Here is a 25,440-nt window from a genome sequence, read left to right on the forward strand (position 1 = left end):
CAACATCATCTCCCCTTCCTGCAGGGCCTTTGCAGTCCCTCTCAGCTGCCTTCCAGCAATACCTTTCTCCAACCCACTAGCCTCCCTCCTTACTCACTTTTGCAAATTGCACAGTTAATAAAAGATAAATATTGTTCTTTCAAATTCTTATCTGCCTTATTAATAAATCAACTCCAAATTTTTGTGTGTTCTGATGTTTTAAAAAGGCATTATAAATGCTATTTATTATTAACAATGGAGAATAAAACTGATCAGATATAGAATTGAGGATAAGGCACACATTAACAAAAACTGAAATGTTGAAGACTTTTCACTAATTATATAGTGTAATGATATATTAACTGTAGGATAATACTATCATGTAGACCGCAAGAAAGAAGTTTGGGAAATTAATTTTACCTCTTGCAAATCAGAAATCATAAGAGAATTAGCTACAATAATTTTCAAAACTGAAAATAATATTAATGTAACATGTTAAGTTTGAAATTCACCAGGAATTGTTTCTTACTGGCAAAACGAAGGCATTTATCTCTGGATCTTCCACAATGTTAATAATCCATTTGGTTTCAGAAACTCCTGGTACATCTTTGTTTTTCTCAACTAACTGGCTGAAAACAAACTGAATGGTCTTGTAGACTGGATCAGTAGTAGGCAGAAATTTATCCTTGTAGTTCTCCAGCACCTGCAGAAAAAGAGGCAATTACCATAAAGAACATCATTCAATACAAAGTGCATCTAACAACCTCAGAAGAAAAGTTAGAGAATATGAAGAGGTGCTGCTGAGTGTTTTGCTTTCTATCCTCAGACCCATTTGACAGTCCAGTCCATGCCATGTGGCTAAAAACACTGGGAGATACCTGCTATTGCGGTGGACAGAGCAGAGGTGCTCAATGAAGTGAACTCCCTTTCTGCATCCTGTCTCTTCTATGCAGATGAGACCACATTGGGACCACCAGATACAGTAGATGACCTATTCAACATATCTTCCTCCACCATTTCCGCAGCTTGCTACGTGATCCCACCACCAGACACATCTTCCCTGCTCCTCCCCTCTCCCTCTGTGACTCCATTGTCCACTTCTCCCTACCCACCAGTCACCCCTTTGACACCTACCCCTGTAACTACAGAAGGTGTTCCACCTTCACCCACACCTCTTCCCTCATGACCATTCAGGGCCCCCAATAGTCATTCTATCTGAAGCAACACTTCATGTGAATCTGCAGGGGTCATCTACTGCATCCAGTGCTCTCATTGTGGACTCCTCTACATCGCATAGACTGGATGCAGACTGAGAGATTGCTTCATTAATCACCTCAGCTCTGTCTGCCATGATAGTGGGGATCTCCCAGTGGAAGCATTTCAATTCCCTGCTCCATTCCCTTGCCGACATGTCAGTCCATGGTCTCATGCACAGCCAGACCAAGACCACCCGCTAATTGGAGGCACACCACCCTCCAACCAGATGGAATTAACATAGACCTCCAGTTTCCATTAGCCCATACCAATCCTATCGCTATATATCCTTTCCATTAGTTCTTGATTTCTCTCTCTCACTCTCTCCCTCTCCCCTTTTCCCTCTCAAGTTCAAGTTTATTTATCATCCAATGATCTGACGCACAAGTACAACACGACTAAACCGCTTCCTCTTGTCCTCGGTGCAAAAACATGCACACAACTAGACATAACATGCATACAGGCAAGTGATATATGTGCAGAACAAGTGTACATATATAAAAATAAATATTGTTTTTATAAATAATTGTCTCAGAGAGTTAGTGTGAGCAGTTCATTTAGCCATTCAGCAAACTCACAGCCGGTGGGAAGAAACTGTTTCTCAACCTGATGGTACTGTATCTCTTTCCTAACAGGAGTAGCAAAAGATGCTGTGTGTTGGGTGGGAGAGGTCCTCAACAATTTTGCGTTCCTCAGAAAATGATCTCGATACATCACGTTGGTGGGGGGGAGGTCAGTGAGGGAGACCCCAGTGATCCTCTCTGCCTCTCTTATCATTTTGTGGATTGACCTCAGATCTGATGCTCGACACCAACCATATCACACTGTGATGCATCTGGCCAAGCACTCTCGATAGAACTCCAGTAGAAAGTTAACAGGATGTTGACCAATAGCCTTGCCCACCTCAAGTCTTCTCAGTAAGTTGTTGCACCTTCCTGACAAGCGAGAAGATGTGTGTCCAGGATAGATCACTTAATAAGTGGACTTGTGGAACTAGGTGCACTCCTCTCTCTCCACTACTTTTTGTCTCATTAACCTAGCTCTGTATTTACCGAGCCAAATGCCCCCCTCCTCCAATCAATTCTCACCTTTCTCCGAACCTCTTCTCAATATCCATTTATCACTTTTTGACTGTTGGTCTGCTCTGCTCCCCCCGCCATTATTTTGATTCAGGTGCCTGCCTGCTTTTTCTCATTCCTCGAAAAAAGACTCAGACCCAAAATGTTGGTAATATATCTTTACCTCTTTTAGACTACGAGTCTGCTGATTTCCTCCAACATTTTTGAGCGTCCACTACAATAACAGCTTCTGCAGAATTTTGTGTTTCAAACCATGCCATGTGGCTGCCCTGCTCACGAGCTGTAACAATACCACTGTTAGCTGGAAGGTACTAAACAGACTCTCCCTTCAACTTTTTCCCCAACAGCTCAGTTATGTCCTGAAATTCATCCCCAAACTCCACACTTCCACTCCTATGATGACGCCCAAGTTAGGCAAATATTCTTATTGATTAAGCCAGGTCATATCATCCATACAGTAGCCTCTATTTTAATTCTTGAATATCTGCCCATAGTGACTCCAGCTGTCGCCAAACAAACGTCCTCTCTTCTTTCAAAAGCTCCTGATTGCTTATCTTTCCTTTTTGAAACTCTTACTACTGAATTGTAAAACATTGAGGCATCTTGAAGTATAAAAAACCATCTGTGTTAAGTCAATGTGCAATACCAAGTTCCCCTTACAGATGCTCCGTCAACTGTACTGAATGGTATCGCTCCCTAATCTGTGTATAAAAAAGAGGTAGTTGCTTTCAATCTATACGCCATTATGAAAGTATTATGCAGAGCAGTATGTCTCAGGATGAATCTATATTTCCTCAAATCGAAAGAGACTGAAATGTGTTGGCATGCAGAGGGTCCTGGATGCCCTTACAGATAAATCAGTAGAAAAAGTTGCCATTTGGATCCCTGTTAAATCTTTTCCCTCTCACGATAAATTTATGCCCTCTACTTTTAGACTACTCTATCCTAAGTAAAGGACAATAATAATTTATCTCACCATTTCCCATGCTCCTGGGAGGAAAGTATGAGATGATGTTGTCTCTCCTTATAGCTCAAGCCCCCTCCCCCCTACTTGAGTAAATCCTCATGAATCCTTTCTGCACCCTTTCCAGTTTAAGACTTCCTTCTTATAGCAAGGCAACCACAACACTGCAAATACTCCAAATGTGGCTTTATCTACGTGTTGTACAGTTGCAACATGATGGCTCAACTCCTACTCAGTGCTCTGACAGAAGAAGGCAAGTGTGCCAAACATCATCTTCACCACCCTGTCTACCTGTGTCACCACTTTTGGGCAACTATGTATCTGCACCCCTTAGTCTCTCTGATCTAACTCTCCAAGGCCCATCTCACCTTGGTTGGGTAACATCTCACACTTAACCAAACTTAGCTCCATCTCCCATTCCTCAGTCCATTGACTCAGTTGATTCTGATCCTAATGTAGTCTTTGATAGCCTTCTACACTGTCCACTAGACCAGCAATTTTAGTGTCATCTACAAACTTACTAAGCATGCTACCTCCATTCTTATCCAAATTGTCAATAGAACTATCACACAACAGTGGATGTAATATTGATCCTTGCAGCACACCACTGGTCACAGGTCTCTTATCTGAAAAAAGAAGCCTCCACGACTACTCTTTTTCATTTTGTGTCTAGTTGGTCAGCTGACCCAGAATCCAATGTGACCTTGCTTTCCAGACCAGCCTTCCATGTGGTATCTTAATTAGGTTTGAAGATAATTCCTCAAATTAACTAAATAATTTTGTTCTTATCGTGCTTTTATGTGGTAAATTTCCTTCCACCTTCATCACAATGAAACTTGGAAAAAAAATTGTGTGAAATTTTACTTGTGCTTTGTACCAAGTTAAATACATTCAATTGCACTTACAACTTGACAGTCAGACAAGCTATTATTTTTGACTTTGGGGGTCATCATTCCATTATGCAGCAAGTTATTTCTGGTAGGTAATACATAATTATAAGTGCTTTGTTGCTAAGTGCAGTGATTTCACCCTTCGTGCACAACAAATACAATTTTTATTTAAAAAATGGCCTAAAGCAAAATAATTATTTGGGGAATTTGTGGATAATCATTTAGGGAATGGAAGATCCATTTAAAACTGCACGTAAAATGTGTACAGATTTCTCCAATGTAAAGAATAATCATTCACTATTTAATCATTCTGAAAAATTGTAGCCATTTTTTAGCTGACAGAAACTATCAAATGATAAAAGCTACAGATTATGAAAATGGCTGCTGAACCCTTAATCTGATCTATACTTTAAGGAAAGAAACACCACAAAATCCTTTTAAGCACATTATTCTTGTTGTCAGTATTAAACAGGTAGCTTATTGAACCTGAACTCAGCAACTTCCTTTATGCAATGTGCATTTTGTGAAGTAATTAACTTAATTTGTTCATAAAGAAATTAAGATAAAAAATTCTACAAGGACATCTTCTAAAAGGTAAGGCTGTTAATTGAAACCTGTTTGAGGCATATACACATAACTCAATGTCTAATTTTTTTTCTCAATTATTACATAAATTTCCAGTACCAGATAGATTGCAATAAAGATGCAACACAAGGGTACTCCCCACTGACCTAAATTTATCATATTGGAAATGCAATCTATATTACCTACTGAATAAAATAGAGAAAATGTGGAGTCATGCCCTAGTTTAATTTTTTTGTGCTGCCTGACAGTGTTTCAGGACCTTTCAGGGAAAGTAGCAGCCTGCTTCACTACTATAGCTACTGGCTAATTTATATCTGGAAATGTGGCAACTCTGCCTTCACAACCAAATAATTCTAATGTAGCCCAAGACTCCTAGCCTTAGTGTCCTTGGCTTTGAACTTGAGTTAGTGGCTGAAGGAGAATTAGTTTCTCTTTCACTCTTTGACTTCAGCAAAAAGCAGTATAAACTGAGAGACACTACACCACAGAAAGCTTCTAGTTCTTCAGCAAGATATCTGACGAGAGGAAACCATTTGCAGTTGAATAAATGGAATTCAGAATCTCTACAACTTTCAACATCAACTTCAAAGGCATCTTCAAAACAGTGCATAAACAAAAATATGGAGGCAGACAATATATTTGTATAATGCCAAATTATATGAGACAAATAGAAAAATGTTCCAGTAATTCATTTTAGTGAAAACATTGAGAGGAATGCAAATTAAGATGCAATTGATCCAACTGCAGAAACAATGCATAAATCAGTTTTCATTTATCAAAAACCAAAATACCCTGGAGGCTGTACCTCTCATCAATCTGCAAGTCAATCGCTTTTCTTAATTATACTTTGTTCTCATTAATTTAAACCATGACAGAAGTGGGCTTGATTTGTGTGCAAATAAATGCAGAAAGCATTTGGAATAAAAACAATCAACAAGGGTGGAAGCTGTTTTGTCCAGAATGATGTTATAGCCCAATTCGTAAATATGGCTTTGTCCAGAGGAGAATGAAGTTCATTATAATTGAATAATTATTCAGTGGTCAAGGAAAAAAAAGTCAGAAGGAATTTTAAAAAAGCCATAACAAAGGAATTAAAACCAGTAATATTTGAGAAACATATGAAACTGTTCATGGTGAAAACGTGGTTTACTAAGAAAAATATGAAGGAGCACAGTGATTCATCTTGATTTCTCGCAAAATCAGGATAAAAAAAATTAGAAGTTGTTCAATCAGCAGATTGCTGGAAAAGATTTAAGAAGGCTGTCAAGGTAGGCATCATGGAACAGTGAGGAAATACTCCGACAAGATTTTTCTACTGGCAGTGGATAGAAATTTGCACAAAGAGAGAGAAAAAAAACCCTGTTAATGATATATGGAAAGGTGGAATTCAGCAGGTCCCTGCTGCATTTGTGTGGGGAAAGGAATTGTCATTTGATGTAAGGTCTTGACCCAAACAATTTCTCTCCCACCTTGGGTGCAGTTCGACCCACTGCATTCTTCCAGCAGTTTGCTATTTGCTCCAGATTCCAGCATCTGAACTCTCCTCAGTCTCTAACATTCCACAATGGTGGAGCTGCTGTGGTTGAAAAATGGTGAGGAACAGACCCACCAGAGGCACGATCTTTCTGCATTAGGCTACAAGCATGTTTTTTTTTGCCACAGAGTGGTCCCCAAAGTTGAGTTCAGTCTCCAAATGTCTCCACATTGAGGAAGCCCCCAGTGCAAGCAAAGATCTGTACCACTTCAGTGAATGGAATGAAAATCTAATTACATTTCCACCCAACATCAACTGCACCAATGTTCGACAAAGAGAGTTAAGGCAGAGGTCAGCAACACCAGAGCTAGGAATGATCCCAAGACAAGGAAGTGAAAGATGCCTGTGACATTGATCTCTGTGGATAAAGCAACAAGTTACAGAGAAAGGTTGGGGGGGGGGGGGGGGGGAGGCGTGGCAAGACAGCATAGAGGGAAGACGTGCAGTTTCACCTTTCCCCAGTTAGACTTATAAATATACCTGATTTTAAAACTTGTAAAAGTTGTTAAAAATAGTATTTACAGACTTTGGAACAGTGGAGGATTGAAATGGCTACAAACGTGAAGAAATCAAAAACTCAGTTACAGAAGAAATTACCCTATAAAAGTGTTGAAGAATTGAGGCCTACCTACCAAGTTGAAGCCACGGAGTCGTAGACTGGAGTTCCCAAGCCTCAGAGGACCCCTGCTCGGCTGAGTATTACACCGGCGTTAATCGCACGTCCGCAAGATGGCGCCAGTTCTGTGATGAGCTCAGTCGGCCCTGACTCGCGCCCACGTGAGCCTGTGTGTGTGGGCGGATTGGCCGAGAGGGAATAGATACGTGAGCCCGCGGTAATGCCTGGTGGTCTAGGGGCGTGCGGTGTAGCATCATATGACGCACCTGCGCGGTCGGTGACTCTACTGGGCATGCGCGGTGCGTCGCGAGTTCGGGATTTATTAGAGAAGGTGTGGACTGTTGGGGTTCCCGAAAGACGGTGGGCTGACGAGGTCGGCGCGCTGTCGACGGGTATCCAGACCCATAGACACACCAGAAGAGGAACCATTGTGTCAGAAGAGGAGGAGAGCCCAGCGCTATTGGAATCAACACAGGAAGAATATATGGGGACTGGGACCAGAGAAGATAGGCCTCAAGGGGAAGTGATGGAACCTGGACTGGATTCTGTGTTTACAATATTGGAAGGGATTGCTCACCAAATGGAAAACATGTCAATGCAGATGTCTACACAGGTAAATCAAGGATTTATGGAAGTGAAAACTAAAATGAACAATATGTGTGAAGAGATGACCTCTATGAAGAAAGATATGACTGTAGTTAAAAGTGATGTTAGTAGATGTATAAAAACAGTGGACACTGCAGAAGCCTTTTTTGAATGTAACAACCAAATGGATTGTAATAGAGAAAAAATGGAAAAAGTGGAGGATTCTTTTGTGGATTGGGTGATTCAGAAAAAGGAATTATTGAAGAAGATTGACTCATCAGAGAATCAAGGTCAAAGAAATTATGTAAAAATAGTTGGTCTCCCAGAAGATATGGAAGGTTCAGATCCGGTAAAGTTTTTTAAGAAATGGATTCCTGAGGTATTGGGCAAGAAATTTTTTTCCGGATGATCTTGAGTTGGATCGAGCGCAAAGAGCATTGAGGAAAAAACTATTTCCAGGTCAACCACCAAGGGCAGTTTTGATTCGTTGCTTGAAATTTCAAGACAGAGAAATGATATTACGAGTTACATGGCAAAATCAGACTCCAATGATGGTTCAAAATAACAGAGTGTTCTTCTATGCAGATTTGAGTCAAAAAATTATTAAAGGTGCCGAGAATTTAATTCAGCTAAAGAAGTGTTGTGCTGAAAGGGTTACAAGTTTTTTATGGGAATTTTCAATCTCAATTTTTTGAGATTAATTTTTGCTAACTCGTTACCAGATTTGCTTGGGAATGGTCGGTCGCCATTATTGTCGACTAAAAAGAGGGTAAATGGAAATGGGAATGGAAAGAATGGGAAACACAGAAAGAATGGAAAGAAGATTGAATTGACGCAAAGTCTTCTTGATATTGAAAACCCGGAACAATCATTGGGATTGGAATCGTTGGGTTGAATATGTCTGTATAATTACTTTGTGGAAGTCTGATTGGGGGTGGGTGGTGGATGACACTGAGGCGTGATAGTCGTCTGCCACTAGTGGGTTTTACCACATCCAGATTTTTAGGGAGTTACTACTTTTTAGTAGTTTACTGAGGGGAAGTTTATATATATATTTTTTTTTTGTTTTTGTGGTATTTTTATATGGGGGGAGTCAAGAATATTTAGAGAATTAGAAAGGGGAGTAATATTTTATAATGGAAATTTTACTGAAATGTCTAACTTGAACTTTGCAACTTTTAATATCCAGGGATTGAATAACCCTATTATGCGCAAACGAGTATTGGCTTATATAAAAAAATGAAAGTCAATATTGCTTTTTTGCAAGAAACACATTTGACTGAAAAAGAACATATGAAATTGAATAGAGATTGGGTTGGTCGTGTGTTTTCTTCTTCTTTCAATTCCAAGGCGAGAGGTGTAGCGATCTTAATTCATAAGAAATTACCGTTTGAATTAGAATCCTTTGAAGGTAATGCAGGGATGGTTTTGAGGTTGAATTGTAAAACTTTTGCTGAATCATGGACTTTGTTAAATATCTACGCACCTAATGTGAATGATGAAAGGTTTATGTCGGAGGCTTTTTTCTTGTTAAATCAGGCCAAGGAAAATATTTTGATTGGGGGAGATTTTAATTGTGTTTTAGATCCTTTGTTGGATAGGTCACCAAAAAGTATAAGGAAATCAAAGATGGCAATACAATTAGGGGCCTTGATGAAAGATTTGAATTTAATTGATATTTGGAGGAGAGTAAATCCTACAGAGAAATATTTTTCCTTTCATTCATTTAGACATGATTCATTTTCTAGAATAGATTTTTTTAATGTTGGCACATTTACAAGGTAGAGTACTTCAAGCCGAATATAAAAGCCAGCACATATCGGATCATTCTATGTTGTTTCTCTCTTGTGCAAGTCCGGAAGTGGTGCAATTGTCTTATAGATGGCAGCTTAATACAATGCTATTAAAGAAACCAGAATTTGTTACTTTTGTTGAAGAAGATTGCTTTATTTCTGGCTGAGAATATTAATACAGTTAGTAGTACTTTTGTATTATGGGATGCTTTGAAAGCATATTTGCATGGGCAAATTATTAGTTATACTACGAAAGTTTTTTAAAAATGTGGCGGAAAGCTTAACATTGGAGAAATAAATTACTGAGTTGGAAAAGAAATTTCAGAAAAATGTTACAGAAGATAAAAAGACAGCTTTAGCGAAGTTGAAACTACGTTATAATACACTACAAACCTATAAGTATGAGCATTTAATTAGTTGATCTAAGCAATGTTATTATGAATTAGTGAGAGGGCTCATAATTAAAATAATTAAAAATAGAACAGACATTGCGAATTATTAATGCTGTTAAAAAGAAATGAATAGTTACCTATAAACCTCAGTAAATTAATGACTAGTTCTACTCATTTTATCAACAATTATATACTTCTGAGGGAAAGCAGGAAGCTGGTTCTATTGATTCTTATTTATCTAAATTAAATTTACCTGTTTTAGGAGAGGAGGAGGTTAGGGAATGAGAAGCCTCATTTACAGATTTTGAGATTAAAGACGCTATACAAGAGATGCCGAATGGGAAGTCACCGGGGGATGATGGATTTTCAGCTGAATTTTATAAAGTATTTTATGAAGATTTATCCTCGGTATTTGGAGATGTTCTACAGCATATAACTGAGGATCAGGTGTTGCCAGAATCTTGTTCGAGTGCTATAATTACTGTGATTTTAAAGAAAGTTAGGGATCCATTGAAAGTATCTTCGTATAGGCCTATTTCTTTACTAAATGTAGATTATAAAATTATGGCGAAAGTATTAACGAATAGACTTGGTAAATATTTACCTCAATTGATACGTGTAGATCAAACAGGTTTTATTAAGAATAGAAATGCCTCTGATAACATTCTTAGATTGATCACATTGGTCAATGCATCTAGACAGCAACCCAATCACCCAATAGTGGTTGCACTGGATGCAGAAAAAAGCTTTTGAAAGGGTTAAATGGAATTTTTTATTTAAGGTGTTAGAGAAATTTAATTTTGACCCTTATTTTATTGGTTGGGTTAAAGCTTTATATAAAAAGCCAATTGTTAGGGTGGTGACAAATGGTCAAATTTCCTCCTCAATGACTATCAACACAGGCACACTTCAAGGATGCGTACTTGGCACACTTCAAGGATGCGTACTTAGCCCACTGCTCTACTCACTATATACCCATAACTGTGTAGCCAGGCACAATTCCAATGCTCCCTACAAATTTGCCGATGACACCACAGTGGTTGGCAGAATCACAAATAGCAATGAGGAAGTGTACTGGAGGGAGATAGATCAGCTCATTGAGTGCTGAAACACTAGCAACCTTGCACTCAACATTAGCAAAACCAAGGAGATCATTGTGGACTTCAGGAGGAAGTCAGGAGAAAACAAGCAGTCCTTATTAAGGGGTCAGTAGTGGAGAAGGTCAAGAACTTCAAATTCCTTGATGTCAACCTCTCCGAGGATCTGTCCTGGAGCCTCCATGTCAATGCAATCATAAAGGTGGCTTGTCAGTAGCTATACTTCGTGAGGTGTTTGAGGTGATTTGGTATGTCACCAAAGACTATCGAAAACTACAGATGAACCGTGAAGAGTATTCTAGTTGGTTACATCACTGTCTGGTACGTAGATGCCAATGCTCAGGACAATAAAAAACTCCTGAGGGTTGTTAACTCAGCCTGCAATATCACAGGCACCAGACTTCACTCCATCGAGGACATCTACAAGAGACAGTGTCTTATGAAAGTAGCCTCTATCCTCAAGGACCCCCTCCACTGCTCATGCATGGAGCATAGGAGCTGAGATATTAAAAGTGTACAAAACATTGGGGAGGCCGAACTTGGAATATTGTGTACAGTTTTGGTCTCCGAAGTATAGGAAAGATATTCATAAATTGGAGAGAGTACAGGGAAGATTTACTAGAATGTTGCCGTGGTTACAGGGTCTAAGTTATAGGGAAAGGTTAAATAAGTTAGGTCTTTATTCTTTGGAGCGTACAAGGTTTAAAAAAAAAATTAATTTAATTTCACACATGTATTAAAAAACAAACATAAATTTCTTATTCAAAAATATTAAAAATTAATACAGTGATTTAAAAAAAATTTCCCCCCTCCTATCCTCCATCCTAACAGCCCAATGGAAAAGAAAGAAAGAAAAAAGAGAACATCTGGATAATATTTATAAAAACTTATTAAAACTATCAAATAAAGTCGAACATATCTTAATTTTTAGAAGTCGGAAGGTTCAGTTGGGTGATTACAACTTAATTCCTTAAATTTGTAAATATGTTTACCAAATCTTTTGAAAAATTTCAAATTTATTATATAAATTTTATGTAATCTTTTCAAGTGGTATACAACTACCTATTTCAGTATGCCATCTACCCACTCCCAAATACACATGCACACAAGGTTGAGAGGGGATTTGATTGAGGTATTTAAAATTATTAGGACCATAGATGGAGTTGATGTGGAGAGGCTTTTTCCTTTAAGAAAGGGGAGATACAAATGAGAGGACATGAGTTGAGAGTTAGGGGGCAAAAGTTTAGAGGTAACATGAGGAGGGACTTCTTTACTCAGAGAGTGGTGGGTGAGTGTAATGAGCTTCCAGACAAAGTGGTGGAGGTAGGCACAATATTAGCATTTAAGGAGAAGTTGGATATGTATATGGGCAGGAAAGGAATGGAGGGTTATGGGTTGATGTAGGTCAGTGGGTTTAGGTGGGAGAAAGGGTTCACCATGGACTAGAAGGGTCAAGTTGGCCTGTTACTATGTTGTAATTGTTATATGGTTATTGGGGAAAAGGTACAGGAGCCTGAAGACGAGCACTCAGCGGCACAAGGACAGCTTCTTCCACACTGCCATTAGATTGCTGAATGATCAATGAACTAAAGGCACTGCCTTACTTTGACTTTCCATGCACTTTTAAAAATTTTTGTAAGGTGGTTTGTCTATCTTTGCACAGTGCCAAACAACAAATTTCGTGACTTGTTCATTGCAATAAATTCTGCTTCTAATTCTGAAAGAAGGCACATCATCAGTCACAAGGGCTTGGTTACATGTAGAATGCACACTTACCGACTGGTACTCAAATTCAGCCAGCTGCAGAAATTGCCGTTTGCTGAACACCAGTAGGCGAGTGCGTCCTGTGATTGGACTCTTATCCAGATGGGTCCAGAAATATATTCCAATCACACCTGAAAGGCCACATAGACTGAACAAAATTCTCCACTTATTCTTTTTCACCTTGTCCTTGAGCATCTTCTGTTCATCAGGTGGAAGAGCCTGCCACCATTTCCGTATACTCCTGAGAAAACAAACCAATCACATTATAGCTTGAAGAAACATAATGGGATTCTCCCAGCTGGGAAAATGTGGATTAGAGAGCATTCATTGCTTTGAGTCTTGAAATTCTTTGAGTGGACCTTGGTCAATGCCAATTCTCCTTCTGCTGACAAACTTCCAAGTGCCATTGCCTCTGTTTGGCAGTTCTATCTTTGGATTCAAGATGTTTAAAATAAAAGTTCTTCAAAGCCTGACTGGAGTCTAAAATTTAATAGAATTAACACACGAGCATTTACACCTTGCTGCACTTTCAAATGCCCAGTTAAAGCCAAAAGACTGGGAACGTCACAATATTTCAATAAGCAAAAAAATAAAATGCAAGGACAATTTTGCAGTAAAATATTAAAATGGAAACTATTGCAATTCAAGAGACATTAATACAAACTGAAACCGAGGAAGGAAGTAAAATACCTCAAGAAAATGAAAATAAAAATATTTCACTCTCTTATTCAAAATCAAAGTTTTATCTGAATTACTGACTTGAAACTTGTGCAACAAAATAGATCCTTTCCAATTTCCTTCATTTCTTTGAGGAGCTTCTTATCATCTCGGGAAAGTCTATGCCAACACTCAACATTGTAGGGATTCTCCAGAAAAAAATTTAAAAATCAGGGAGGCAAAAGAAGGTGCACGTAAACAATTCTCATGAGACCTTGGTTGCGCACTTACCTTCGTCAGGAGCGGTGGTGCTGACGAAAGCGATGGGACACACAAGGTTAATAGGGGACATGCACAGGTGTGTTAAGCATCAGTATACAAGTGATGAACCGCAGATGCAAGAGAAGGAGAGTGAGAGTGGTCAGGATCACCCGTGTGGCAGTGAGCCAATGAGAAGGTCAGAAGAGTTTAGCTGGGTTGTGTTTGGGGAGTTGAAGAATGCAGTGTTGTGCCTAGTGACTAACGAAGTCAAATTCAGGGTATGCTGAAAGAAACGTGTGAGTGCATTCTTTATTTGTTTGTAAGGTGTGGTAAATCGGTGCTGTTACACCTTCTTCAACCTACAATATTAAATGTCTCTCTCTTCCCTCACCCACCCCTCCAGACACACACACCTGCTGAAATGGCTGGATATTTCCCTCATGCCCTTTTATTTCAAATTCCGCAACTGTTGTGTTTCATCGCTCTTTGTTCTACCATTGCTTTGTTTTCTACTCTGTCCACATTTATCACAGTCAAACAGATAAACAGTGACTATCAATCTACATCATCCTCTGACAACCAGCACTACCACCTTTTTAATCATTCAGTTTCTCTCGGCCTCCAATCTTTCATGGACATTCTGTTTATTCTCTCCATTATTCTCTGCAATTGGAATCACACCCATTTTTAATTTTTTTCCTTGTTCTAATGAAAGATAATGATCTGAAACATTAACAGTGTTTCCTATGACAAACCTTCTCAGACAGTATTTTCTGTCTCTATTGCAAATAAATCTTGCAAGTAAAATGTTGGAAAACTCCTAATTGTAAGGAATGAAGATTGCAAAAAGGAAAACAAAGCCTTCTGCTGACCAAAATCATATAAATGTCTAAAATTCTAAATAAACACCTTGCATTGGCCTTCACAGAAAAGACCAATATCATAGCTAACAAGGAGGAATTTTAGTCTCAAGAAGGCAGTTTAATTGCAGCCAGGAGCTAGTAAGTGCTTCTGCCTTATGTTGCCAAAGACCCAGCTCCAATTCTGACCTCAGGTACTGCCTGCATGGAGTTTGCACATTCTCCCAACGACCACATGGTTTTCCTCCAGGTTGTTCCAGTTTCCATCCTGATCCCAGTCATGTTGGTAAGTAAAATATCACCAGCATGCAAGCAAGTGGTCGAACTTGGGAGGGAGAGGTGGTTGCAGAGTGGAAAGAATAAAATGGGATGAGGGTAAGATTGGTGTAAATGACTTGATGGTAGGCATGGACTTGGTGGGAGGCATGGACTTGGTGGGCTGCAGGGCGTTTGCATGCTATACAACTCTATGCCTCCAGGGAAATGCTTCACAGAAGCCAAGGAAAGAATAATGGGAGGTCTGTTCATTTCCCATTCCCCTTTGTGTCAGAAAAAAAAATCTGAATTAATTCTATGCCCTCTTTTTCTGTCGCACTTACATTGTCGATAATCGTTCCAGGATGCAAGGTGAATAAATCAGCTACAAATGGCTTATTCTCCAAAGGAAATATAACTTTTGCCACAATTTTCTAAAACTTTATAGACATTGTCTTTATAAATATTATAAACATCGCATCATTCATTAATAAAAATCAAAACAAAGTAAACACTGTCTATTAAATTTTACATCATTCAAAGATCATTGAAATCTATCGGAGACTAAGCTTTTGGACAATCTGAACTAGAGTCAGATGGATTTAAGATGCAGAGGTGTAACAGTGACAAATCTACAGTTACAATTTTGGCAACGATTACTAGAAAGCATTGGGGTGTTGCATTTAATAACCTCAGAAAGGATGACACAGTTAGTGTAATGATTACCACAATGCAGTTACAGCGCCAGTGACCCAAGTTCAATTCCAGCACTGCCTGTAAGGTTTGTACATTCGCACTGGGACCGCGAGGGCTTCCTGGTTCCTTTCACATTTTAAAGACATAGAGGGTTAGTAAGTTAATTTGACACCCAGGTGTAATTTAGCAGCATGGCGTGGGCTAGAAGGGCCTGTTACAATGCTGTATCTAAAATGAAAGAGGTTCCATAAACGATTGGCAAAAATAAAAATAAATTTATTAATGGGGTAGTAATTTGTTAAACAGAGTGTAACAAAGAGAAAGCCTGGTGTAACCACTGGACTGCTTCTCAGTAATCTAGACCCAACTCTCAATTTTCTTGCTAAAACACACATACATAAATGTCCATGTACATAACTAACAAAAAATTTACTGTTCAAGTTCATAAAATATTGAATGAAACCAAAGTAATGCTTTGTTTATGTCAAGGGAATTGGAGTGATAAAATATAATGCCCATGTTGCACAGGTGTTGAACGGGAACAGCATAGATTCAGCAGATTTATATTAAGGCTGAAATTTGCTTTGTATTCCTTTGACCTTTTCCTTGGAGGGATCCATATGAAGTGTTTAAAAATTTGACATCTGATTAGGTAGAGGCAGTGGCATTAATTTCTCTCTTGGGATTATCCAAAACTAGGGGCATAACCTTACAATTTGAGCTATAACAGCGCTAATAGATACACTTCCCCCAATTCCCTGCAAAGGGCAGGTGAAGTTTCAATCTCTCTTTCCACAGGAAACTAATGAAAACTTAAAGATGAGATATCATTTGATTTTTTTTTACTAAAGCAAATGAATGAACATGAAGTACTGATCAACGTTGACATAACTTCTGGAAGAACAAGCTCGGGGCTGAAAGCCTTCCCGTTGTCAAACACAAATGATTGGTTTCTGTCAGACGATGATGCATTCAGAAATCATCTTATTCAAGCAAAAATAATCAAACCTTGCCAATGAAATGCACTGTTTCTAATTTTATCATTTCTACTAAACAAAAAAAAACCAGGACCTCACATAGCTCAAGCGCTTTTAAAACTAATTCAGTTATTTGAAAAAAAATCAAATAACTGCAGATGCTTGAAATTTGAAATAAGATCAGAAAATACTGGAAACGCTCATGAGAACAGGCCGCCTTGTGAAAAGAGAAACAGTTAACATTTCAGGCGGTAAACCCTTAGGTCAGAACTGAAATCAAAACATTAACTGCTTCCCTTGCCACAAATACTGCCTGACCTGCTGAATATTTTCACCATTTTCTTCTTTATCTATTGCAATTACAGTAAAATCCCCATTATCCAGCATCTATGGGGATTGCGATTGCTGGAAATGCAATTTTCTGGTCAACTGAGACTCACTCTTACAATGCCTAATACACCTGCATTAAGGATACTGCATTTAAGACAAAAGACAATTCAAAATGTAATTTAAAAAAAATAGCAGGAAGTCTTTAATTATGTAAAGTTCACTTTGATCAAGTAATTCCCATAACTTACAAAATGTGGCAGCCCACAATTGCGGAGATCAGGCCGGCATATCACGCGGCAGCAGACGTGGACAGAGATCGCTAAAGCGACTCCCAGGACAACGAACTGGCAGGAGTAGAAGCTGGGGCAGCATCAGACCAACAGCCCTAAAATGGCATTGGTCAAGCTGCACAGCTAACTCAGCAGAAACAGGATGGGGAAGAAGGGCCTTCATATGCATGGATGTTCCCACCCGCTATTATTATTCATATGGATGACTCAGTCAATAAGTAAAAACAGCAGGAACTTGAACAGTATAAAAGCAGTCTTTCCAGCCCTAATAAAGTGAGTGAGCTTTGTGGTGATATGTAATTACACCATTAGGTCATCAGGGGTCATCCCAGTGACCTTGTATATAAAACAGTTTAGCCTTCCTGGTTTGTCTTGCAGAGAGACAAGACCTCTTAGTGTATCTTTGGCTTGGCTTCGCGGACGAAGATTTATGGAGGGGGTAAAAGTCCACGTCAGCTGCAGGCTCGTTTGTGGCTGACAAGTCCAATGCGGGACAGGCAGGCACGGTTGCAGCGGCTGCAGGGGAAAAATGGTTGGTTGGGGTTGGGTGTTGGGTTTTTCCTCCTTTGCCTTTTGTCAGTGAGGTGGGCTCTGCGGTCTTCTTCAAAGGAGGTTGCTGCCCGCCAAACTGTGAGGCGCCAAGATGCACGGTTTGAGGCGTTATCAGCCCACTGGCGGTGGTCAATGTGGCAGGCACCAAGAGATTTCTTTAGGCAGTCCTTGGACCTTTTCTTTGGTGCACCTATGTCACGGTGGCCAGTGGAGAGCTCGCCATATAACACGATCTTGTGAAGGCGATGGTCCTCCATTCTGGAGACGTGACCCACCCAGCGCAGCTGGATCTTCAGCAGCGTGGACTCGATGCTGTCAACCTCTGCCATCTCGAGTACTTCGACATTAGGGATGAAAGCGCTCCAATGGATGTTGAGGATGGAGCGGAGACAACGCTGGTGGAAGCGTTCTAGGAGCCGTAGGTGATGCCGGTAGAGGACCCATGATTCGGAGCCGAACAGGAGTGTGGGTATGACAACGGCTCTGTATACGCTTATCTTTGTGAGGTTTTTCAGTTGGTTGTTTTTCCAGACTCTTTTGTGTAGTCTTCCAAAGGCGCTATTTGCCTTGGCGAGTCTGTTGTCTATCTCATTGTCGATCCTTGCATCTGATGATATGGTGCAGCCGAGATAGGTAAACTGGTTGACCGTTTTGAGTTTTGTGTGCCCGATGGAGATGTGGGGGGGCTGGTAGTCATGGTGGGGAGCTGGCTGATGGAGGACCTCAGTTTTCTTCAGGCTGACTTCCAGGCCAAACACTTTGGCAGTTTCCGCAAAGCAGGACGTCAAGCACTGAAGAGCTGGCTCTGAATGGGCAACTAAAGCGGCATCGTCTGCAAAGAGTAGTTCACGGAGAAGTTTCTCTTGTGTCTTGGTGTGAGCTTGCAGGCGCCTCAGATTGAAGAGACTGCCATCCGTGCGGTACCGGATGTAAACGGTGTCTTCATTGTTGGGGTCTTTCATGGCTTGGTTCAGCATCATGCTGAAGAAGATTGAAAAGAGGGTTGGTGCGAGAACACAGCCTTGCTTCACGCCATTGTTAATGGAGAAGGGTTCAGAGAGCTCATTGCTGTATCTGACCCGACCTTGTTGGTTTTCGTGCAGTTGGATAATCATGTTGAGGAAATTTGGGAGACATCCGATGCGCTCTAGTATTTGCCAAAGCCCTTTCCTGCTCACGGTGTCGAAGGCTTTGGTGAGGTCAACAAAGGTGATGTAGAGTCCTTTGTTTTGTTCTCTGCACTTTTCTTGGAGCTGTCTGAGGGCAAAGACCATGTCAGTAGTTCCTCTGTTTGCGCGAAAGCCGCACTGTGATTCTGGGAGAATATTCTCGGCGACACTAGGTATTATTCTATTTAGTAGAATCCTAGTGAAGATTTTGCCTGCAATGGAGAGCAGCGTGATTCCCCTGCAGTTTGAGCAATCTGATTTCTCACCTTTGTTTTTGTACAGGGTGATGATGGTGGCATCACGAAGATCCTGAGGCAGTTTTCCTTGGTCCCAACAAAGCTTGAAAAACTCATGCAGTTTGGCATGCAGAGTTTTGCCGCCAGCCTTACAGACCTCTGGGGGGATTCCATCCATACCTGCTGCTTTGCCACTTTTCAGTTGTTCGATTGCCTTATATGTCTCATCCAGGGTGAGGACTTCATCCAGCTCTAGCCTTAGGGGCTGTTGAGGGAGCTGGAGCAGGGCGGAATCTTGGACTGAGCGGTTGGCACTGAAAAGAGATTGGAAGTGTTCTGACCATCGGTTGAGGATGGAGATCTTGTCGCTGAGGAGGACTTTGCCGTCTGAGCTGCGCAGCGGGCTTTGGACTTGGGGTGAGGGGCCGTACACAGCCTTTAGAGCCTCGTAGAAACCCCTGAAGTCGCCAATGTCCGCGCTGAGCTGTGTTCGTTTGGCGAGGCTAGTCCACCACTCATTTTGGATCTCCCGGAGTTTGCGCTGAAGATGGCTGCATGCGCGACGGAAGGCTTGTTTCTTCTCTGGACAGGACGGCTTTGTAAGGTGAGCCTGGTGGGCAGCTCGCTTCTTTGCCAGCAGCTCCTGGATTTCCTGGCTGTTTTTGTCAAACCAGTCCTTGTTTTTCCTGGAGGAGAAGCCCAGTACCTCTTCAGTGGATTGCAGTATGGTAGTCTTCAACTGATCCCAGAGGGTTTCAGGGGACGGGTCCGTGAGGCGGGTTGCATCGTCGAGCTTTGCTTTGAGGTTTGCCTGGAAGTTTCCTCTCGCTTCGTCTGACTGCAGGTTTCCAACATTGAACCTCTTTCTGGGGGCTTTACTGTTCCTGGGCTTTGGCTTGAAGTGAAGGTTGAGCTTGCAGCGAACCAGCCGGTGGTCAGTGTGGCATTCCGCGCTGGGCATGACCCTGGTGTGGAGCACATCTCGTTTGTCACTTTCTCGCACCAGGATGTAGTCCAGGAGGTGCCAGTGTTTGGATCGGGGATGCATCCAGGTAGTCTTAAGGCTATCCCTCTGCTGAAAAAGGGTGTTTGTAATGACAAGCCGCTGTTCTGCGCAGAGCTCCAACAGGAGGCGCCCATTGTCATTGCACTTGCCGACGCCATGCTTGCCCAGGATTCCAGGCCAGGTTTCTGAGTCTTTGCCGACGCGAGCGTTGAAGTCGCCAAGGATGACAACCTTGTCGGCTGTAGGGGTGCGTTGGATGAGGTTGCGCAGGTCGGTGTAGAACTTGTCCTTTTCTGCTGGTTCCGCCTGGAGGGTTGGAGCATAGACACTGATGAGGGTGATGCAACGCTTGTTTTGAAGGGGGAGTCGCATGGACATGATTCGGTCTGAGTGGCCTGTCGGAAGGTTTTCGAGTTTGGAGGCAATGAAGCTCTTGACCATGAAGCCTACACCAGATAGGCGTCGTTCATCCGAAGGCTTGCCAGACCAGTAGAGTGTGTAGCCCGCGCCGCGTTCTTGGAGACTGCCTACATCTGCCAGGCGGATTTCACTGAGAGCGGCTATGTCGATGTCAAGTCTGAGGAGTTCATGTGCGATGAGGGCAGACCGACGTTCAGGTCGGTGGCTATCAGCCTTGTCTAGCATGGTTCTGATGTTCCAGCATGCTAGCTTGAGTTTGTGAGCATCTTTTGAGGGGGAGGACTTGGAGGGGGAGGACGTGGAGGGGGAGGACGTGGACCTGTCCTCGGGCCTGCGCAAAGTAGGTTTTAGGTGGAGTGCAGTGCGCGCAGTACTGGCCCCACCCTTTACACCCATGGTTCGTGTGCCGTGGCCAAGCGAGCTGGGACGTGGCAGCGAGGTCCTTGGGTCGTAGGTTTTATATCGGAGTGGCCTTCTCCTATGCAGGTTTATTACCCAGGCTGGAGGGGTCTGCCTCCCCTCCTAGGTCAATCCATACTGCCCGGACGGGGGCCGAGGCCGCCGCAGCTCTCCCTGTGCCCGGACTGGGGCCGCCGCCTCCAACTCTCTGCCCGTATCTGGGCCTCCGCCTGCCTCACTCGACCGAGGCCGGGGCCGCCATCTCCCCCTTTCTCCTGCCCATATTGGGGCCGCCGCCGTCTACCCTTCGCCCGGACCGGGGCCGGGGCCGCTGCTGCTCTCCCTGTGCCCGGACTGGGGCTGCCGCCTCCAACTCTCTGCCCGTATCGGGGCCTCCGCCTGCCTCACTCGACCGAGGCCGGGGCCGCCGTCTCCCCCTTGCTCCTGCCCGTATCGGGGCCGCCGCCTACCCTTCGCCCGGACCTGGGCCGGGGCCGCTGCTGCTCTCCCTGTGCCCGGACTGGGGCCGCCGCCTCCCACTCTCTGCCTCACTCGACCGAGGCTGTCTTATACTCGCACTGCTGTTGTGGTTATTGTCAGTACAATTTAATAAACTAATATGATAGCTACTAGGATGGAAGCTGCTTCTGCTCCAACGCACATTCCCAACCACCTGGAGACTCTTCCTGAGGAATGGAATCCGGAGACGACTAGCACGCACGTGCTTCCGAGGACAGAGACAGCAAGGAACCACTGTACTAGAATCGTGGTGGAATGCAGGGAAGACCACAGAAGTACGATAGGGCAGGTACGAAATGGCCAAGAGCCCTGCCTGCCCGTGGGTTTGCCGGTACAGGCGCCACCGACCCTAAACCCCGGTCCGATCAGAAAGGGGCAACTACAAGTGCAGGTGGAAGGATCTCCACGTCGTGCTCCCAATCGCCACGTATGTGCAGAATTTCCAACCACTCCAGAGCCAGGGAAAGCAGACACCGCTACCATCACTCCCCCAGCAGCAGTTTCCCCAGTACCACGGAGACCTGACGCTAGCGCTGGGATTCCCCCCTAAGCCCGTTGCAAATGTCCCAAAGCCAGAGACTCAGCCAACACCCCCAAGCACCCAGGTTACTCCTCCAGCAGACATAAGCCTCACAGAGGCTCTACCAGCAGCTCCCAGTACCCCAGGATCCTCCCTTGCTACACCTAAGGGACCAGAGACTGCGGCTTAGCCATGTGGTGCGACCAGACAGGCTGGAGCTTGACCTCAGAAATCCCGGAGCTGGCACACACTTCGGCCGCTGGCAGAGATGCTTTCTGAATTATGTGGAGGGTGCTGAGGCATCAGATAAAGAGCTATTAATGCTGCTGTTAGCACAGCTGGGAGACCACCCTTACTCCCTTATACAGGATTCCAGGTCCTACCAAGTGACAATGAGCATTTTACAGAGGCATTACAGTGAGGAGCATAGTGAACACCACTCCCGGTACAGGCTCATGACCAGGTCATAACAAGTAGGGGAGTCTGCCAGAGACTTTATGCTCTCTCTGAAAGACCTGGCGAGAGGCTGCAACTTTAAAACAGTATCAGCTCAGGACCTTATTAGGGACAGAATTGTTGCAGGCATATGGTCCACTGAGATGAGACATCGATTGCTGGAGAAAGGAATGGTGGGGCTAGATGAGGCAGAGACTATTGCAGAAGCTTTAGAAAGCACCAGGAAAGAATTGGAGGAGTGCTCACAGGACCCTGGGGCTGGGACAAACGTCACACTGCTGGACTCTCTAGCCCCATGAAAAGAAAAGTATCCTGCCTCACAGGAATTCACAGCAGCAGCACACCTTGAGGGTCTCAAGTGCCTTTTTTGTGGACAAAGAAACCACCCCAGAGCCCTCTGCCCTGCCAGAGAAAATGTCTGTTCCAACTGTGGAAAATGTGGGCATTATGCAAAAGTCTGCAGAAGTCCCAAGGCCACAGCCACGGCCCATTCTCATGCTAATGAGAGGCGGGAAAGCTCTTCTTTCTCCACAAACTGAAAAAGAAGAATGCCATGTGCAGCCGGCCATCTTGGACAAATGCTACAAAGCAGAGGACACAGTCTTCAGGAGCTGAATATGACGCCGAGTACTATCGGACGGAAGGGCATGAAGGACACACCAGACTTGCTTCCTTACACATGAATCAGGTGAGTCCACACAATTTATCTGACGCCACTGTGTGCATCAAAATTAATGATGTGAGGGTAAATTGCTTAATAGATAGTGGAAGCACTGAAAGTTATATTGACCAGGGGTTCGTCAACCGCCTTGCCCTCCCCACATGCCCGAGTGAGCACCAGATCCTGTTAGCAGCCAGCAACCTTGCAGCTGAGGTAAAACAGTTTTGCAGGGTTACTCTAGAAATCCAGAGCACAAAATACGAAGGGTTCAAATTACTAGTACTCCCTCACCTCTGTGCCCCGGTACTATTGGGGTTAGATTTTCAGTGCCAGTTAGAAAGCATTACAATAGTGCACAACGAGCCTCACCCCCCACTACGCCTTAGGAAGAAACAACACTGCAGCCTGTCTGTCCTGTACATAGAACCCCCTCCGCTGTTCAAACACCTGACCCCAGAATGCATACCAATAGCCACAAAGAGCAGGAGGTACAGCTCAAGGGATAGAGCCTTCATTAGGACAGAGATCCGCAGGCTACTACAGGAAAACATCATAGAGCAGAGCACCAGCCTCTAGAGAGCCCAGGTGGTTGTAGTAAAGTCAGGAGAAAAACTGCGCATGGCAGTGGATCAACAAATTTACACAACTAGATGCCTACCCCCTGCCACGCATAACAGACATCGTCAACAACTTTCCGCAGTATAAGGTGTTCTCCACCATAGACCTGAAGGCAGCATACCACCAACTGCCCATTAGAAACAGCGATCGCATTTACATGACATTTGAGGCAGACGGCAGGCTGTATCAATTTCTGCGACTTCCCTTCGGTGTCACCAATGGAGTGTCCCTGTTTCAGAGAGAAATGGACCAAATAGTAGATGAGTTCCAACTGAAAGCGGTGTTCCCCTACTTAGACAATGTGACAATTTATGGCCACACTCAGGAGGATCATGACACGAATTTAAAACGCTTCTTCCAGGCAGCCGAGGAAAGGAACCTAACGTACAACAGGGACAAATGCGTCTTTAGCGCCATGAAGTTGCCAATCCTGGGCTACATAGTGCAGAACGGGGAAATCAGTCCAGTCCCAGCCCGTATCCGCCCTCTCCGAGACCTCCCAGTGCCATACATGCTGAAAGCACTAAAAGGGTGTTTGGGGTTGTTCGCTTTCTACGCCCAATGGGTCCCCAACTATGCCGAGAGGGCCCGCCCACTTATAAAAGCCTCAGTTTTCCCACTGTGCCCAGCAGCCACCAGAGCATTCAGGGACATTAGGGACCATATCGCTCAACCTACCATGTGGTCCATAGATGAGTCAATCACGTTTCAAGCAGAAACGGATGCATCTGATGTGGCTCTGGCAGCCACTCTAAACCAAGACGGACAACCGGTGGCTTTTTTCTTGCAAACCCTACAGGGGTCAGAAGTAAGACGCTCAGCAGTAGAGAAGGAGGCCCTAGCCATTGTGGAAGCAATAAGGCACTGGCGACATTATCTGGCGTGCAAACACTTCACCCTCGTCACGTACCAACAGTCTGTGGCTTTTATGTTCAATAACCAGAACAGGGGGAGAATTAAGAATGACAAAATCCTGCGCTGGCAGAGAGAATTATCTACATTTAACAACATTCTATACCGCCCCAGGAGACTCAACGAGCCCCCGGATGCACTGTCGAGAGGCACTTGCGCCATCCTTAACCACATGTCCCAGTTGCAGAACTTGCACAGTGAGCTGAGCCACCCAGGGGTCGCTAGACTGTTTCACTTCATTAAAACCCAAAACCTCCGATTTTCAGTAGAGGAAGTGAGGTCAGTGAACAAGAGCTGCCTCATCTGTGCGGAATGCAAACTGCAATTTTACCGGCCAGATAAAGCCACCCTGATAAAAGCTATCAAACCTTTTGAGCACCTCAGCCTCGATTTTAAAGGCCTGCTCCCATCCAATAATAGAAATGTCTATTTCCTAAACGTAATATATGAATATTTCCGTTTCCTCTTCGCAATCCCGTGTTCTGATGTATCAGCAGCCACTGTTATAAAATGCCTCCAACCCATCTTGAGCATATTTGGGTACCCGAACTACATACACACAGGGGAGCTGCGTTCATGAGCGCAGAAGTACAGCAGTATCTGCATGAAAGAGGGATTGCTACCAGCTGCACTACAAGTTACAATCCCAGGGGGAATGGACAAGTCGAAAGGGAAAATGCCACTATCTGGAAAACGGTCCTCTTGACTTTAAAAGCAAAAGACCTGCCTGTTACTAGATGGCAAGAAGTGTTGCCAGAAGCCCTGCACCCTATACATTCTTAGTTGTGTACTGCCACTAACATGACCCCACATGACCATATATTTTCTTTCACAAGGAAAGCCACGACGGGCACATTGCTGCCTAAATGGATGATGACACCGGGACCTGTTCTCCTCCGGAAGCACTGCAGACCCCACAAAGTGGACCCGCTGGTGGATCAAGTGGAGTTGAGGCACGCGAACCCTCAGTACACCTTCGTCACATTCCCAGATGGAAGAGAAGACTCGGTGGCCACCAGGGATCTCATGCTGGCCAGATGTGTAAACAATGGGAAGGAAGCACTGATGTCTACGGATCAACAAGGAGCGCAGCAGCAGTCACTAGAACAGTCGT

General features: G+C 43.4%; 1 protein-coding gene across 1 annotated transcript in view; it reads right to left on the bottom strand.

Annotated features, from left to right (window-relative positions):
• The window catches only part of oma1 (OMA1 zinc metallopeptidase), a 72,713-nt gene that overhangs the window by 40,061 nt on the left and 7,212 nt on the right, over positions 1-25,440 (bottom strand). Inside the window, 2 exon segments of the mRNA XM_069938497.1 lie at positions 509-682; positions 12,545-12,773. Of these exon segments, the coding sequence (XP_069794598.1) occupies positions 509-682; positions 12,545-12,773 (403 nt within the window).

This window comes from Narcine bancroftii, chromosome 5 (genome assembly GCF_036971445.1).
Source record: "Narcine bancroftii isolate sNarBan1 chromosome 5, sNarBan1.hap1, whole genome shotgun sequence".
Classification (NCBI taxonomy): Eukaryota; Metazoa; Chordata; class Chondrichthyes; order Torpediniformes; family Narcinidae; genus Narcine; species Narcine bancroftii.